Source organism: Salmo trutta, chromosome 13 (genome assembly GCF_901001165.1).
Source record: "Salmo trutta chromosome 13, fSalTru1.1, whole genome shotgun sequence".
Lineage (NCBI taxonomy): Eukaryota > Metazoa > Chordata > Actinopteri > Salmoniformes > Salmonidae > Salmo > Salmo trutta.
Genome location: NC_042969.1, coordinates 66,524,618 through 66,543,835, shown reverse-complemented (window position 1 = coordinate 66,543,835; position 19,218 = coordinate 66,524,618). Strand labels below are relative to the sequence as shown.

General features: G+C 41.9%; 1 protein-coding gene and 1 long non-coding RNA gene across 2 annotated transcripts in view; both read right to left on the bottom strand.

The window, feature by feature from the left end:
- Positions 1–3,925: 3,925 nt before the first annotated feature.
- Positions 3,926–6,624, bottom strand: LOC115206363 (uncharacterized). The gene is made up of 4 exons (XR_003880786.1): positions 5,941–6,624; positions 5,385–5,522; positions 5,227–5,271; positions 3,926–5,006 (listed from the first exon to the last, which is right to left on the bottom strand). It is a non-coding gene; the product is annotated as an uncharacterized LOC115206363 (long non-coding RNA).
- A 1,899-nt stretch (positions 6,625–8,523) lies between these two features.
- taok1a (TAO kinase 1a) overlaps positions 8,524–19,218 on the bottom strand; it is a 29,576-nt gene continuing 18,881 nt past the window's right edge. Inside the window, exons 18-20 of the mRNA XM_029773212.1 lie at positions 18,637–18,849; positions 14,489–14,671; positions 8,524–14,216 (exon numbers count right to left, since the gene is read on the bottom strand). Coding sequence (XP_029629072.1) covers positions 13,680–14,216; positions 14,489–14,671; positions 18,637–18,849 — 933 coding nt within the window. The 3' untranslated portion in view covers positions 8,524–13,679. The remainder of the gene's footprint in view (positions 14,217–14,488; positions 14,672–18,636; positions 18,850–19,218) is intronic.

Sequence of the window (19,218 nt, the reverse complement as noted above, 5' to 3'; positions counted from 1 at the left end):
CATATGTTTCCCATGTCAATATAGCCCGTAAATTGAATTGCCACTGGGAAGCAACGAAAACCAATGTGAAAAGAACATTTACATTACATTTACATTTAAGTCATTTAGCAGACGCTCTTATCCAGAGCGACTTACAGGACTGTCCCTCCAGACTTTAAGAACCTAGTTGCCTTGGCTGCACAGCTTCTTATGACAGAGTCTTTACATTAGTCTCAGACAGTGGTATCGAAGAGCCCTCACTGCTGCACGATCATCCTATTTTTCCAACTTAATTGAGGAAAATAAGAACAATCCAAAATTTCTTTTTGACACTGTCGCAAAGCTAACTAAAAAGCAGCATTCGCAAATGGAGGATGGCTTTCACTTCAGCAGTAATAAATTTATGAACTTCTTTGAGGAAAAGATCATGATCATTAGAAAGCAAATTACGGACTCCTCTTTAAATCTGGGTATTCCTCCAGGGCTCCATTGTCCTGAGTCTGCACAACTCTGCCAGGACCTAGGATCAAGGGAGATACTAAAGTGTTTTAGTACTATATCTCTTGACATAATGATGAAAATAATCATGGCCTCCAAACCCTCAAGCTGCATACTGGACCCTATTCCAACTAAACTACTGAAAGAGCTGCTTCCTGTGCTTGGCCCTCCTATGTTGAACATAATAAACGGCTCTCTATCCACCGGATGTGTACCAAGCTCACTAAAAGTGGCAGTAATAAAGCCTCTCTTGAAAAAGCCAAACCTTGACCCAGAAATTATAAAAAACTATCGGCCTATATCGAATCTTCCATTCCTCTCAAAAATTTTAGAAAAAGTTGTTGCGCAGCAACTCACTGCCTTCCTGAAGACAAACAATGTATACGAAACGCTTCAGTCTGGTTTTAGACCCCATCATAGCACTGAGACTGCACTTGTGAAGGTGGTAAATGACCTTTTAATGACGTCAGACCGAGGCTCTGCATCTGTCCTCATGCTCCTAGATCTTAGTGCCGCTTTTGATACCATCGATCACCACATTCTTTTGGAGAGATTGGAAACCCAAATTGGTCTACATGGACAAGTTCTGGCCTGGTTTAGATCTTATCTGTCGGAAAGATATCAGTTTGTCTCTGTGAATGGTTCGTCCCATGACAAATCAATTGTAAATTTCTGTGTTCCTCAAGGTTCCGTTCTAGGACCACTATTGTTTTCACTATATATTTTACCTCTTGGGGATGTCATTCGAAAACATAATGTTAAATTTCACTGCTATGCGGACGACACACAGCTGTACATTTCAATGAAACATGGTGAAGCCCCAAAATTGCCCTCGCTAGAAGCCTGTGTTTCAGACATAAGGAAGTGGATGGCTGCAAATTTTCTACTTTTAAACTCGGACAAAACAGAGATGCTTGTCCTAGGTCCCAAGAAACAAAGAGATCTTCTGTTGAATCTGACAATTAATCTGGATGGTTGTACAGTCGTCTCAAATAAAACTGTGAAGGACCTCGGCGTTACTCTGGACCCTGATCTCTCTTTTGAAGAACATATCAAGACTGCTTCAAGGACAGCTTTTTTCCATCTACGTAACATTGCAAAAATCAGAAACTTTCTGTCCAAAAATGACGCAGAAAAATTAATCCATGCTTTTGTTACTTCTAGGCTCGACTACTGCAATGCTCTACTTTCCGGCTACCCGGATAAAGCACTAAACAAACTTCAGTTAGTGCTAAATACGGCTGCTAGAATCCTGACTAGAACCAAAAAATTTGATCATATTACTCCAGTGCTAGCCTCCCTACACTGGCTTCCTGTTAAGGCAAGGGCTGATTTCAAGGTTTTACTGCTAACCTACAAAGCATTACATGGGCTTGCTCCTACCTATCTTTCCGATTTGGTCCTGCCGTACATACCTACACGTACGCTACGGTCACAAGACGCAGGCCTCCTAATTGTCCCTAGAATTTCTAAGCAAACGGCTGGAGGAAGGGCTTTCTCCTATAGAGCTCCATTTTTATGGAATGGTCTGCCTACCCATGTGAGAGACGCAGACTCAGTCTCAACCTTTAAGTCTTTACTGAAGACTTATCTCTTCAGTAGGTCCTATGATTAAGTATAGTCTGGCCCAGGAGTGTGAAGGTGAACGGAAAGGCTGGAGCAACGAACCGCCCTTGCTGTCTCTGCCTTGTCGGTTCCCCTCTTCCCACTGGGATTCTCTGCCTCTAACCCTTTTACAGGGGCTGAGTCACTGACTTACTGGTGTTCTTCCATGCCGTCCATGGGAGGGGTGCGTCACTTGAGTAGGTTGAGCCACTGACGTGGTCTTCCTGTCTGGGTTGGCGCCCCCCCTTGGGTTGTGCCGTGGCGGAGATCTTTGTGGGCTATACTCGGCCTTGTCTTCGGACGGTAAGTTGATGGTTGTAGATATCCCTCTAGTGGTGTGGGGGCTGTACTTTGGCAAAGTGGGTGGGGTTATATCCTGCCTGTTTGGCCCTGTCCGGGGGTATCATCGGATGGGGCCACAGTGTCTTCTGATCCCTCCTGTCTCAGCCTCCAGTATTTATGCTGCAGTAGTTTATGTGTCGGGGGGCTAGGGTCAGTCTGTTACATCTGGAGTACTCTCTTGTCTTATTCGGTGTCCTGTGTGAATGTAAATATGCTCTCTCTAATTCTCTTTCTTTCTCTCGGAGGACCTGAGCCCTAGGACCATGCCTCAGGACTACCTGGCATGATGACTCCTTGCTGTCCCCAGTCCACCTGGCCATGCTGCTGCTCCAGTTTCAACTGTTCTGCCTGCGGCTACGGAACCCTGACCTGTTCACCGGACGTGCTTGTTGCACCCTCGACAACTACTATGATTATTATTATTTGACCATGCTGGTCATTTACGAACATTTTAACATCTTGACCATGTTCTGTTATAATATCCACCCGGCACAGCCAGAAGAGGACTGGCCACCCCTCATAGCCTGGTTCCTCTCTAGGTTTCTTCCTAGGTTTTCGGCCTTTCTCAGGAGTTTTTCCTAGGGAGTTTTTCCCAGCCACCGTGCTTCTTTCACATGCATTGCTTGCTGTTTGGGGTTTTAGGCTGGGTTTCTGTACAGCACTTTGAGATTTCAGCTGATGTACGAAGGGCTATATAAATACATTTGATTTGATTTGATTTGACAGTGACCGTTGAAAAACTATTGGTCCTGTGTAGAGCATATTTGGTGTACCTCGATCACTTCAGAGGTGAAGTCTGATTTAGTGTTTTTTATTTAACAATACCGACCCCTTGATGTAGTGAATGAAAATGTGTATATATTTGTCAATTCCATTTATTAATGTTCAATGGCACATTGTCTTTTATGTTAATTTTACGTTTTCTACCATAAGTTTTGATCATTTGTATAAGGGTCGGTAGTGGGAGAAGATGGAACGAGATGGATTTTAGCCGACATTTACTCATCAGTGAAACATTTGATCTCAATACAGTTTTTTGTTACGAACAGAGTGAACTAAGTTTAGTAGACTTTACCCTTTGACAAAGTTTTAAAAAAGGCGTTGTTTAGCAGGGGTGCAAAGGCGAATTGTTTGTGCACACGCGCACTTCACAGAGTAGACATGCCCCAAAGGAAATATGCAAATGATTGCTAGAATGCGCCAATAGGATCTCGCTAGCTCGTTCTTGGCTCTGCCCACCTCCTTGCTTGCTCTGCCCACTATGGCTAATTTGTTCTCATTTGAAACAACGGGCTGTGGTCCATCTTGGTTTAGTCATAAAAATCTTTGGTGGTACCATAAACTACCCCTTATCAATTTATACGATTCTACGTTGGAAAGCAAGATACTAAAATAACACATCACTGCCCTCTACTGTATTGGAATATAAAATTGAGAAATTATATACCAACCATCAATCTGCAGCAAATCTGAAACTGTTTGAAATAGTAGTACAACAAGCTTGGAAAATGTCCGAATTTATTGTCTTCAGATGCAAACAAATAAAACCAAACGTACCATTGGTGTCACTGCCCAGTTTAACCCAACATGCCACTTTCCTAAACAAGAAGAAGTCAACATTACAAAGACAAGACTTGTGTTAGGCTGACTGACATTACAGAAGGATGATCTTCAATGAAGACAATTTACAAGTTATGAACAGGTACAAGTCAAAATGTAGAATTCATCTAAGGTTTGTAATAATTTTCCACATTTGCTAGAAGAGCATTCATGACATTATTAGTGTGGTGTGAGCTTTACAACAGCAAAAAAAAAAGCTACATTCAACATTTTAGTTTGAGCGCAAATTACAAAATACTGATGAGTGCATATTATATTATCGTCACGTTGGAAGATTTCCAAGAGTAAAGTTTTTAATTGAATGTGTATCATGTCAATAATGTTGTTAGTGTTTTACATAGCAAAAAAATCCAGTGACACTGTCATGTAAGTGCCCAGACTGAAGCAGATTATGTATACAGACACATATGTGAAAACAAACAAATAAACAAACTAACATGTGTACAACCATGATAATGTGCAAGTCTGCCGAAATCCACAAAAATGACATTGACTATGGACTAAACCTCATGTAAAAATATTTTTTCAAAGCATCTGCCAAGTGTTTTCCCACATTGTTTGACCTATATCACATATTAACACAGACAATGGAAATAGAACATATGTATGATGGTTCATGCTTTGGTGGGGAACACTTAGCTGCCTCACTATGCATCTATTCCACAGTTACGGCAAGACCCCCTCCCTGGTTCTTCTTGCCAAGCTGGGTGTCTCTACCCATATCCAACATCAATCCAACTGCATTCAATGCAGTTTCTTCATGTTGACAATGACCATGCGCTAAATCTAGGAGGGAACCAGGAGCAGGGAGGTAGAAAAATACTACTGATTCTCATTATTTTATAGGAGTGTCTCAAACATACAGCTCCCATCATTTTATATCTGGAGAGAACAATCCATTATGTGCTGTTCCTCATATGCTTTCACTGTTTCAGGTCTGCATCTGTCCAGAGGGATCCACTCTGTGGAAAGAGAACAATGGAGACTTTATTCATGAAAGTGTCAAGAACTCAACCTGATCATGCCCATTCTCTTGCCAGTATTGGTAAACATATTCTTGTGATGTGCTACATGGTAATAACTATTATTAACAGTATAGTTTTCCACTTCAGATACAAGTTATAGTACTGCATTTCATCTGATCACACCCAAGAACAGACAGAAATCAATATTAGGATTCACCTGCTCAACATGTACAGCATTTGGCCGGGGTCATCTGCAAATACCCTGTAGTAACACAATGAGAAAGGAAGGTCTGTTTGATATTTCATCTGGATATTTGTAAGACAATTAAGAATCAGCAAGTTGCTTGTTTGTAAAATATGATGATGTACTCATACCCATCTCCCCAGTGATAAAATGCCTGGTCCTGGTAGAAGATGCATAGGAACAGCCACACGCTTATGGTCTCCACCCAGAAGATGACAAAAAGGAACCACAGTGAGGAGACTAGCAGCTCACACACCATCCTGGGGCTTCTACAATGAGAAATAACAAAGAGAGGAGAGTTAAACCATAGGGGAACATAACACTACAGTCCTCTACAGACCAATAGAGAAGGTGTTGGTAGGAGCAACATGACTACAGCTAGTCCTAAAGAAAGATAACAATATTAAACAATATACATTTTAGATATCGATTGCAAACAGGGTTTGGTTTTTGGTTGAAAGCAAGGACATTTCAGGGATTATCAACACTAGTTAGTACATGAACTCAAGCCCAAACCAAACAAGCAGAATGTTGGTCTTTGCCAACTAGCAGATGTCCGAGCTAAGTATGGATGAAAGTTGATCAGCTGTGTTCAGTGAGGGGGTAACTAGCTGCTCGCTAACTCTCAATCTTGGTGATTTGTATTATAACCAGCTAACAAGAAATATTGAAAATAAAGTATTTTACCTTTTAATCGTGATGGGAACAGATTTAACGGTATCCAAGTCCGTGAATATCAGTCACATTCATGGAGGCAAGCTGTTTAGCTAAACTTGTTTGTTATAGCTAGCTAGCTATTCACAATGCTACAGCTAGCTAGCAATTAGCACCAGCTGACTGGGAGTTTTTTGTATTGTTGGCTAGCTAGAACAGTTAGCTAGCTTGCTTAATAACTAATTTGAGATTTTAATATGGTTTCACTTGATCAAATATAACATTGTATAGCTATTTAGCCAGCTAACATGCATGTTTTCGTTGTTCAAGGACAGTTTTGCCTGCATGCTCCAACAAATGTTACCAGTGAGTTGAGTTTCCGGGAGTCAGAATCCGCAATTACTGCACAGAATTTGGGGAGCAAAGATTTGGTCTAGATGCACTAGTCTGGGTACCAGTCTTAAACTATCATTCCACTCCTTGCCACTCCGTGTCATATGTGTGTAGCGATTTCAGTGCCAATAGAAATTGTATTTTAATTTTATAATTTTGTATTTCTATTAGGGTATTGCATTTTCATTTAATATTTTAGAATGTGTAATGCACAGATTGAATATTTGAATCCATAAATGTAACTTGTATTTGAAAAAAAGTCCAAGTCTCCAGCAAGGATAGCCTACTCATCAAAAGAGCATGGTTTTCGAACCACCTCAGTCACATTTCACTCCCCTTTGATCTCATGTTCAGAGATTATGGCACCATTATAAAGTGGGTGGTTCGAGCCCTGAATGCTGAATGGCGGACAGCCGTGGTATATTAGACACATTACCATGGGTATGACAAAACATTTATTTTTACTGCTCTGATTACGTTGGTAACCAGTTTATAATAGCAATAAGGCACCTCGGGGGTTTGTGATATATGGCCAATTTACCATGGCTAAGGGCTGTGTCAGGCAGTCCGCACTGCGTCATGCTTAAGAACAGCCCTTAACCGTGGTATTTTGGCCATATACCACACCCCTCATGCCTTATTGCTTACATATAACTGATTGGGTTCGAAATCAGGCCTACTGCACAACAACACTTTCTGTGGCAAACAGAAGCAGAAGGATCTGTGCACCCCATTTAATGAGAGTGCAACAGAGGTGGTTTGGAGATCGATGCATGTGATGAGCAACCTAGCCTGAGACCTGGAAACATCATGTGTTAGTTTTAATATCTATGGTTTGACTGATGGGTTTCTAACCCAGATCTCCTTTGCACCAGACAATGCAACTTTTCAGGTCTATGAGTTACTCATCACATGATCTCAGCTTTAGCTCAACAGGCTAACACAGTCTTAATCCAATCAGTTACATGTTAACCTTATAATGAACACCCTTACTGAAAGACCTGAAACTAACAACATCTAACACATGTCAAACTAACATGTCTTCAGGTCTCAGCACAGGCAAGGTTCTCATCCGATAAGCATGAATCACCAAACTACGCTCTTTTGATGAGTAACTTTGCTGGATCTTGAAGACTTGTATTAGTGTAGCAGATGGTGATCTGTGAAACTCACTCCTCAGCCTGAAGTGTAACCCCTTGCACAATTAAAGGCCTTTTTTTAATAGCACAATGGGTTGAAATGCTTCAGAAGTGCAGTCACGTGTTTATGAGGTAAAAGTCCTGAGTTCGAGTCTCCATATGAGCTGAATCAGGGGGAAACGGTACTCGTTAAGCAAGCAGTGTGTCATCCTTTACATGAACTTATCTATATAGGCTTTAGCTAAGTGGGCTAACACAGTCTTGTGCCATGGAGACCTGGTTTGAGCCCAGTTAGCCACAAGAGCAAGATTAAATAGGGAGTGGAAAGGCTATCCGTAGAAGGGCTATGACAGCCAGGGCTATTGAACTATATTCTTATCGGGGCCAAAGTGCTTTTTTTTTTACACTCCCTTCTAACGCACCCTGTGATCATAATAGAGGGGAACCGAAGGCACATTCATGTTCCAGAGTCGTAGCTTTCAGGAATGGGGTTATACTAGGGTTCAAATGCTAGAGACAAATTCATAGGAAGAATATAAATTCAAAATGCCACATTGGCTTCAAAAAACCACCAGAAGCTTCCATTTAACACAGCCTTTGATCCTATCTGTTCTTAATTACCTTTCCTGGCTGGCAAAGTACCAGGATGTTGTCTCTGATTTTTTTTTATCTGAATTTACAGAACTGAATCTGAATGCACCTGAGAAGTTGGATATATGAAAACTTTAAATTATAGTTTGTAAACTTCATACAGACAATGAATGCAATATCTACCATAATGAAACTGAATATTTAAATATTGCATTTGAATATTGAATAAAATTTAAATGGAATTTAAAATCTGAATGCAATATTCATTCAGTTGTTTCGAATCATGAAATACAAATGCAATATCCTGGTACAAATTAAAATACAACAGCTGAAATCACTCCATACATATGCCAAATGACACAGAGTACAAGGAGAGGAATGTAATAGCTGGACAGAGAATAGCAACCAGGCTCAATGATTCTGTAAAAACTACACATTTTCAACAACAAAAAAGTAATTTCTTATGCTCCAAATTGAAACGACAGGACACAAGTTATATACTAAAATTACTTTATTACAGCTGATTTCTGTTCAATATCTCTGCCAGCACAATAGTAATTATAATACAAACAAAATAGTACATTTTATCCTAGTTTTTATTCTTTTGTTTTATGAATCTTTTTACACATTTCCACTCACTTTTTTGTATTTTTTGTTGGTGAAAATGTATAATCTTCATAATCTTTCAGACATTCAATAACAGGTTTCACAATCTATACATTTTAATACAGGTTATATAAGAGTTGTAGTGGTAATGCTGTGCCAAGGAAGAATACTGACATCCTCATAGAAATGGACCCTCTGTTTTCATAAGTAGCCTGTCACCATCTTTTCAAGCCTCTACATTGACCATCTGACCAGAACGGCTCATATCATGCGATTTCTAAACATTTCATGCCATCAGCCCAAGCCAAGGGTAATGTTAGGTAACTCTTGAGATGAAACAATGCAGTGGTGTCTGGGCTTGGCAGCTCTGGTATGGCACAGTGTTTGACCAGAGGGAGGACCTCCATTTTTCTTTAGCTTGTTTCTCACTCAGTATCCCATACTTTCAGTCAGTAGGACAAAAGTTGACAACATCAATGTTAAATGATAATTTAAAACATTATTCAGGTTGGTGGAGAAGCCTTGTAAATTATTAAAACAAATATGAATAAAAAATATCTAAGTAGTCAAACAATTTTGTGGGGGGGGGGGAGAAATTATTAACAAAATGGTGTGACGGGTTGGCAATCGATCTCGTATGAGATGAGGTTTCATTGGCGTTTAGTGCTTTCCGGGATCCTTGGGACGTCCCTACCCAAACTTTTACCTTAACCAATTTAAAATATCAACTTCAATGGGGTAGGAACGTCCCAAGGATCACAGATAGCAAGGACCTTTCATTGGCCTGACATGAACCATTGGCCCGAAAAAGCTGTTGACCTGAACAAGGGCTAGGTCCCAATAATCAGAAATACTGCTCCTTTTTCCCCCTGGCCACTATTCATAAAATACTTGGTGGGTATAAGCATTATACTGGTAAATTAACCTATTGAGGCTTTTGACCTCTGTGGTTACAAATGAAAGGAAACAAGAGGTGGAAGGTTTTGGAGAGTATTGGGACAGTCTATGTACTGTAACATAATGAGACCCATGCTTGCTTTTTGGAAAGGACAGTTGGATATGATCCAGAGGCAGATATGGGAGAATTGTAATGGGGGATTAGAGTCTGCAACCATTTAAAACAAACTGCTCCCACGTCTCAAAAAATAAACAAATCTTCCCAGCATCTTTGTGCCCCTGAAATCAAACACGTTTTTGCTGCACAATTGCAGCATCACATTCAACAAGAACAAACAGAATAGTTACTAATCTGGTGGATGTGAATGTAGAGAGGGTGGAATAGGAGAAAACATACCAGAGGTACAGACTCACTGCAATGAAAGGCTTCATGAGGGGGGCAATGACTAACAAAGTGTGTGACAGTAAAGGAAAATGACAGTGTAGGCTATGCATGCACAGGAAGCAGTAAGAGTCAGTGTACACACAACCAAGCTCACTTTTCATCAGTTACTTTTACAGACCCTCATACCAATCTCAACGTTGTTTAATATTTGGTTAGTATCTGTCAAGTTAAATAATGTTAGTCTTAGAGATTATTTGTTATTTTCTTTTTCACAATGCAAGTTCAGTTTTAAAATGTTTAATCTCTTAAATTGTATATATACACACACAATATGAACATTTCACCCCACTTTAATGAAAAGAGGATACATTTCCTAAGATATCTGCATCTCTAGGTCTTTTTAAGCCTCGTGGCCTTTTCAATATATATGTTTTTAAAGTGTTTTAGATTTCCAGATGGAGATAGTTACCCTCATAATAAATGCAGACTTGGTGTGTGAGGGAATGCAAGTTGAGAAAAAAGGGGAACCAAAATGGCATAAACTCACCCCTGAAAAAAAAAACAGTTAAGAGGAAAATACCAAAAAGTGGAGAACATGTTCATGGATAGAACCCACTGTGGGTGTCCAAGTAAATAACTACATAAGTGCTTTGCCACCTTTAAAGATGGAATCTGCATTAGGGGAAACTGTGCCACTGCCCGCCCCAGCAGCTTTGTTATTGTTTTGTGGACAAAACTAATGAGAGGCGCGTCGAGCAGTGTGGCAACAAAAAAAATTGCACGTGCAATGTCTGGGGGGGGGGGCTTTCGTTTTTATGCAGTAACTTCTTTGTTGTTGTAATATCCCAAATGGACATGGCAGTTTCACCATTAAGGATTCCAGCTTTAACCACTTTTTAACCACTCACCAACATAAGTGTAGAATGATAATTTAGTGTGAGTGTTATATTTACATGCTGAACACCAGTAACAAGTATATGAGCTTCATTCACCTGCCATTGTTACTTTTAGGGTGGTGAGATGGGCTCTTCTTTCCTGATTGCGGAGTTCTTAGTTTTGCTCAAGTTGTGGACCATTATCATTTTAAACACTTTGACTGCCTTACATTAACCAGCTCCCACAAACATGTACTCCTTGCCAAGCCTGCTGTTATGGTCAAAAACAGCCTTCACATAGAGATGACATCTTTCCCTTTCAAACACATTCTGAAACCATACTACTTTTTTCTACTTATGGAAGCTCTGCTCTACTGTACCCACTGCTTTCATGTTAAACCTGGCCTGGAACATTTTGTGCGAAAGGTTTTTTTCAACCAAGCATACAATAGAAGTCCTTTAACTAACCCCGTCACCATACTCTATAATCTGTTTTGTTCTTGTCCAACATGAATCCTCCACAGAGCCATAGAAATGTGTCTACATACTGGTAACTCACTTGTAATAACCCCAGGCATTCAAATCCTGACTCCGTATCGGACTTTAAGGTCAACTATTAGCTAGACTTTTCAACTTCCTCACTTCAAACCACATAATACCGACACACTAGATGCATCCCTCGGGTTTCTGTACTTAAAATAAAGTCAAACTACCATCTGTTTTACTGTATACATTTTTTATACTGTATAAAGTGCTTTGACAAGGCAGCAGTATTTAAAGGCACTCAAATAAAATCAACTGATAAACGTCAGGGTTCTTAAAGGCATTACAGAGTCTTTGCTCTTGTATCTGACAATCATGTAGCCCAGCATGAATTATACTGATCCTCCTTCTCGGTCATTCAGCCAACTAAGGTGAAACTCACAATCTGTCATCCTCCGCACAGCAGAGACACCCAGAACCAGCCCTCAAGTACCTGAATGCATGATATTATCACCTTCAGAACTTCTGTTCAACTAATCACTTCACAATTCTCCTGATATGGACATCATTTTCAGAGGTACACGAGGACAGATGTTGGGATCCTCTCATCCTGAGATACATAATTTTCATTGAACAATGCCAATGTGTAAACTAAATGGAAACTAGTTTGAAGTGTAATAATTTAATCAATCTGAGCTGAACTAAAACATTCAAAAAATATGCACGTTTTACACTGAGAATGAATGATCAGTATCAGGGCATAGAAAGGCACCATCTTACTGAGTATTAACATACATATAAACTTTTAGCTGTTAGCTAAGCCTATAGTTTATTATGGCTCAGGCTCTACCATGTCCCTCTGGTTTTGACTGATGTAGTAATGCTATGAGAGACACACACCCACTTGGAAACCCTAAACAGTGAAGATTGGATCTACTGTAGGTGGGCTATTATGGCCTAAGGAACGGTTGACAATAAGTGAAGACTGCAGCCTAGTGGCCAGCATCACACAGTACAGTAGTACAGAACTGAGTTGAATATGGCCATAGTTGAAGCTATGGTCAGCCTGGCCCCTAGCTTTTTATCCGAAACAGACAAATAAAACAAATAGCATCTAAAAACATTCATATTCTGCTTTAGTGTTCTTATTGGCAAATGGATGGATTAGCAGCTTAAACTCCCACAGGGAGGTGTAAAATAAAATGCAGATCACTAAATGCTGGCTAAATGCTCATTGATATAAAAAGGTTCACTGTCTGTTACTGCTTCTCCAATATATTAAATGTAAACACTGAGCTTTCAAATGGCAAGTGTAACTGAATTTCACAACAAAAATCCTACCTCAATGATATAACATCTGCTAAAAAAACATATCTTGCTCAATATCTTGCTCTTACCAGCTGCAATTCTCCCCCAAATATTTTCTTTCTTTAATAAAAAAAACCAGACAAATAAGAACAGTTCAACATAATTTAACTAATTCTACAAAACCCTTAGATCCTTGTATGTGAAAACTAAAAAAATACTATCCACAAAATTTCACCACATTCCTGTAACTAAGTTTGTGAGATGTTTAATAACAACTGCCTGGCTTAAAGTAGGTTTGGCTAGAACAACAAAAGCTAGTTTTATAGAAGCTGGCCATAATACAAGCCAACAGCATTGTTGTGTCCCTCACATCCTCAAACCTAAATGATCATTTCAAACCAACTTTCATTTGTTTCAGGTATTGTCAAGGAGCTCTATATGGTATCTGAGCAGTTCTTTAAATCTCTCCCTGTTAAAATCTTTTAGAATGCAAAACATTCTTCTGATTTGGAAAGAGAAACAATCTCAGCTATTTAAAATAACCATAAAAACAGGCTGGCATAAGGAGAATAAAATAAAATAAAAAATCAAGTAACTGGATAGATGGGCCAATGTATTATGAAATTTGGAGCAAGGGAATTTCATTGGCTGTCTTAGCTTGCTGTGACTGATAGACACAACATTAAAAAAAATGAAAAGCAGTTAGCAGATGTCAAAAGGCTTTTTGACAGTGGTCTCAGTGGTGCAAAAGGAGAGCAGTGGCACAAATATGTACATGAAAATGATTTCTAAGAGAGAGAACTGTAAAATAAAGAACGGAGGAAGTATTAAGTGTTGACACTGAATGGTTTCTATAGAAACAGAAGAACTGATCTGTATGTGTGCTAATAAACTGCTGTGTAGAGGGGGTGTGCCTCTTTCAGCCCTTTTGACCTGAGCAACATTTATTTCCACACGCATCCACATCTGTACACAGGGCAGGAGAGGAACAAGGGATAGGAGAGAGGGGAAGTAGAGGTGGAGGTGTAGTAGAGCTCAGCCCATGCTGTCCCACTCTGCAGCGCCCTACTCTGACTCTGGTGCTGGGCTGGGAGTCTATGTGTAGGACAGGTGCGACCCATTGGATATCTGAGAGTTGACACTGGTGCTCCTGCTCATAGCCTGCTCACTGCGCCCCCCTGAGGCTGTCCTGCTCAGTGCCTGAGGGCTGTTCTGCACTCCTCCACTGCCTCTGGCCCCCAGGGGCCCTGCTGAGGGGTGGCCCCACGGCTGAGGACACCCGCCTCCCTGCATGCCTTGGCCCCAGGCTTGCTGCATGGGGGACCCTCCCTGACCAGAATGGTAGTGGTGTTGGTGATGGCTGCCTTGGTGCCCTGACCCTCCACTGCCCCAGTGTAGCCCTTGAGAGGAGCCCCCAGAGTGGTGCTGTGTCTGGGGGTGGGCCCAGCTGCCTGGGGCCCCAGGGAAGCTGTGGCTAAAGGCCTCTGGAGAGAGGTTGGACAGCACCATGTTGTTGAAGCCTAGACGCATGCTCTCCGAGTCAAACGCTTCGATCTCTCTGGCCTGGCGCTCCAGCAGACTACGGATCCTCTCCGAACGCTCGTTCTGAAGGGCCAGCATCTCCTCCTCAATCTGAAGATACACACACACACACACAGCTGCTCAGTACTATAATATGTTTGTGTAAAAATAGCACTGGTTTAGCAATGATAACAGCAAAGTCTGGAGCTTGAAATTAAATAAGCCCAAATGTCAATTGAGACTTTTTGCCACTGCATCCCAAATGGCACCCTTTCCACTTAAAAGTGCCCTACTTTTGACCACAGTCCACTATACAGGGAATAGGGTGCGAATTGAGACGCAACCCATGTTAAAAAAAAATTCCCCAGTATGGAAGATCAGACCTTCTGCTCCAGTAGGGCCCTCCGGAGGGACACTCTCTGCTCCAGGTCTTTCCTCTCACGGTCGTGCTGGGCGTCCGTCTGCATCTTGATCTTACTCTGGTAGGCGTTGAGTAGCTCCAGCTCCTGCTGCAGCTGCATCCTCAGCACCTGGCACTGAGCCTCCTGAGCCTCATCCAGACGCAGCTAGACACGAGAGGGGAGCCAGACAGTACAATGTTAAAGGGATACTTTGTGACTTTGGCAATAAGGCCCTTTATCTACTTCAACAAAAAAAAGGAGATCCGCACACTAGGAGCTCAGATGCAATAATTGAATAACCAACGTTTGGACAGACAAGCTGTCTTCATCAGGGTATAATGAAACACTGCGGGTCACTAGTTTATATAGTGTCAAAGGACAGATACAGGTGTCTGTAATCATGGCCGGGTGTGGCTTGATATCATTGGTTCATTTACAGATATAAATAGAACATATAAAAAACAAATGATAGCATACGATCATAGATACAATATGGCTACATAGGCCTACAAACATTTACAAAGAATTGCAAAACTGGGACATGCTTAACACCCCAGCCATTCTGCAATCCAAGCTTGATGCCCTCAATCTCACACAAATTATTAATGAACCCACCAGGTACAACCCCAAAGCCGCAAACACTGGCACCCTCATAGACATCATCCTAACCAATATGCCCTCTAATTACACCTCTGCTGTTTTCAACCAAGATCTCAGCGATCACTGCCTCATTGCCTGCACCCGTAATGGGTCAGCGGTCAAACGACCTCCACTCATCACTGTCAAACGCTCCCTGAAACATTTCAACGAGCAAGCCTTTCTAATCGACCTGGCCCTGGTATCCTGGAAGGATATTGACCTCATCCCGTCAGTAGAGGATGCCTGGTTATTTTTTAAAAATGCCTTCCTCTCCATCTTAAATAAGCATGCCCCTTTCAAGAAATTTAGAACCAGGAACAGATATAGCCCTTGGTTCTCCCCAGACCTGACTGCCCTTAACCAACACAAAAATATCCTGTGGCGTTCTGCATTAGCATCGAACTGCCCCCGCGATATGCAACTTTTTAGGGAAGTTAGAAACCAATACACACAGGCAGTTAGAAACGCCAAGGCTAGCTTTTTCAAACAGAAATTTGCTTCGTGCAACTCCAACTCTAAAAAGTTCTGGGACATTGTAAAGTCCATGGAGAATAAGAACACCTCCTCCCAACTGCCCACTGCACTGAGGATAGGAAACTCTGTCACCACCGATAAGCCCACTATAATTGAGAATTTCAATAAGCATTTTTCTACGGCTGGCCATGCTTTCCACCTAACTACCCCTACTGCATTCAACAGCACTGCACCCCCCACAGCTACTCGCCCAAGCCTCCCCCATTTCTCCTTCTCCCAAATCCATTCAGCTGATGTTCTGAAAGAGCTGCAAAATCTGGACCCCTACAAATCAGCTGGGCTTGACAATCTGGACCCTTTCTTTCTAAAATTATCTGCCGAAATTATTGCAACCCCTATTACTAGCCTGTTCAACCTCTCTTTCGTGTCGTCTGAGATTCCCATAGATTGGAAAGCAGCTGCTGTCATCCCCCTCTTCAAAGGAGGTGACACTCTTGACCCAAGTTGCTACAGACCTATATCCATCCTACCCTGCCTTTCTAAGGTCTTCGAAAGCCAAGTCAACAAACAGATTACCGACTATTTTGAATCCCACCGCACCCTCTCCGCTATGCAATCTGGTTTCAGAGCTGGTCATGGGTGCACCTCAGCCACGCTCAAGGTCCTAAACGACATCGTAACCGCCATCGATAAGAAACATTACTGTGCTGCCGTATTCATTGACCTGGCCAAAGCTTTTGACTCTGTTAATCACCACATCCTCATCGGCAGACTTAGTAGCCTTGGTTTCTCAAACGATTGCGTCGCCTGGTTCACCAACTACTTCTCTGACAGAGTTCAGTGTGTCAAATCGGAGGGCCTACTGTCTGGACCTCTGGCAGTCTCTATGGGGGTACCACAGGGTTCAATTCTTGGGCCAACTCTTTTCTCTGTATACATAAATGATGTCGCTCTTGCTGCTGGTGAATCTCTGATCCACCTCTACGCAGACGACACCATTCTGTATACTTCTGGCCCTTCTTTGGACACTGTGTTAACAACCCTCCAGACGAGCTTCAATGCCATTCAACTCTCCTTCCGTGGTCTCCAACTGCTCCTAAACACAAGTAAAACTAAATGTATGCTCTTCAACCGATCGCTGCCTCCACCTGCCCGCCCATCCAGCATCACTTCTCTGGACGGTTCTAACTTAGAATTTGTGGACAACTACAAATACCTAGGTGTCTGGTTAGACTGTAAACTCTCCTTCCAGACTCACATCAATCATCTCCAATCCAAAGTGAAATCTAGAATTGGCTTCCTATTTCGCAACAAAGCATCCTTCACTCATGCTGCCAAACATACCCTCGTAAAACTGACCATCCTACCAATCCTCGACTTCGGCGATGTCATTTACAAAATAGCCTCCAATACCCTACTCAACAAGCTGGATGCAGTCTATCACAGTGCCATCCGTTTTGTCACCAAAGCCCCATATACAACCCACCACTGCGACCTGTATGCTCTCGTTGGCTGGCCTTCACTTCATCATCGTCGCCAAACACATTGGCTCCAGGTCATCTACAAGACCCTGCTAGGTAAAGTCCCCCCTTATCTCCGCTCACTGGTCACCATAGCAGCACCCACCTGTAGCACGCGCTCCAGCAGGTATATCTCTCTGGTCACCCCTAAAGCCAACTCCTCCTTTGGTCGTCTCTCCTTCCAGTTCTCAGCTGCCAATGATTGGAACGAACTACAAAAATCTCTAAAACTGGAAACACTTATCTCCCTCACTAGCTTTAAGCACCAGCTGTCAGAGCAGCTCACAGATCTCTGCACCTGTACATAGCCCATCTTTAATTGAGCCCAAACTACTACCTTTTCCCCTACTGTATTTATTTATTTTGCTCCTTTGCACCATATTATTTATATTTATATTTTAACTTTAACTTTCTTCAAACTACAAATCTACCATTCCAGTGTTTTTTCTTGCCATACTTTATTTACTTTGCCACCATGGCATTTTTTTGCCTTTACCTCCATTATCTCACATCATTTGCTCACATTGTATATAGTCTTATTTTTTTCTACTGCATCATTGATTGTATGTTGTTTTACTCCATGTGTAACTCTGTGTTTTTGTATGTTGTCGAACTGCTTTGCTTTATCTTGGCCAGGTCGCAATTGTAAATGAGAACTTGTTCTCAACTTGCCTACCTGGTTAAATAAAGGTGAAATAAAATAAATAAATAAATAAATAAAAATCACAGTAATCAAAAGAATGGCTTTAGATCAAAGTCTACATTGAGACCGAAGGGAGCAAGGGTCTTTAAATTAAAGATTTAGGCAGTTTCTTGTTTCAACAATAAATCGTCGAGGTCACCCCCTCTCCTAGGGAGGGTGACGTGTTCAATGCCGATTTAACGTAGGGACGAAATCGAGTGGTTCGCTTCCAAAAAGTGGGCCGCAACTGGGTAGGTTGAGTTTTAGCAGCTAATAGTGCTACGATGCTCCAAGATTCATACTTTTAATTTTCACTCCGTTTTGCCCACATCATTTTTACCACAAAGACAAGTTATAAGATAAATAACTGCCTTAGTGGAGCACATGATAACACCTTTGATTGGGATCTGTTTCCCTGTTTGGGGGTGTTTGAAGGATCTACATTTGTAAGTGCCATTGCATTGAGCACAGCGATTCCATCAGGTAGAGGCACAAATAGAAGTTGTGCAGGGATTCATCTACTTCCCCAGAGTCAGATGAACTCATGGGTACCATTTCTATGTCTCTGTGTGTATAAAGGAAGTTAGAGGTAGTTCCACAAGCCAATGCTAGCTAGCGTTAGCACAATGACCGGAAGTCTATAGGTATCTGCTAGCGTACTAGTTAGCAACTTCCATCCAAACTGAACGCAGAGAGATACAAATGTTATCCACGAGTTCATCCGACTCATTGCCAAAATGCCTATCATCAGTAGTCAGCTTTTTAGAAAGTCATCCCCTCTCCTGCAGTGTTTTTAAAATCCTGGTGTGACTCACAGCCTGTGTGGAGAGCATCTCGTTGATAGAGTGGTCGTACTGCTCAGCCAGGATGGCCAGCTTGCGGGTCTGCTCCTCCTTTAGACGCTTCAGGACAGCCTTGTGGTCAGACTTTGGTGTGCTCTCCAGTAGGTGGTTTCTCAGGGCCTTGTACTGTCTGGTCTGGATCTTACATGTGTCTTGGAACTGTTTCTTAATCTGGAGCTCTTTGGACTGGGACAGAGAAGGGAGGACAAACAGAACAGTGAGGGGTCAGGTCTGGAGCTCTTTGGACTTGGATAGAGGAGGGAGGAAGAGAGGACAAACAGAACAGTGAGGGGTCAGTCTGGAGCTCTTTGGACTTGGATAGAGGGAGGAGGAAGAGAGGACAAACAGAACAGTGAGGGGTCAGTCTGGAGCTCTTTGGACTGGGATAGAGGGAGGAGGAAGAGGACAAACAAAACAGTGAGGGGTCAGTCTGGAGCTCTTTGGACTGGGATAGAGGGAGGAGGAAGAGAGGACAAACAAAACAGTGAGGAGTCAGTCTGGAGCTCTTTGGACTGGGATAGAGGGAGGAGGAAGAGAGGACAAACAGAACAGTGA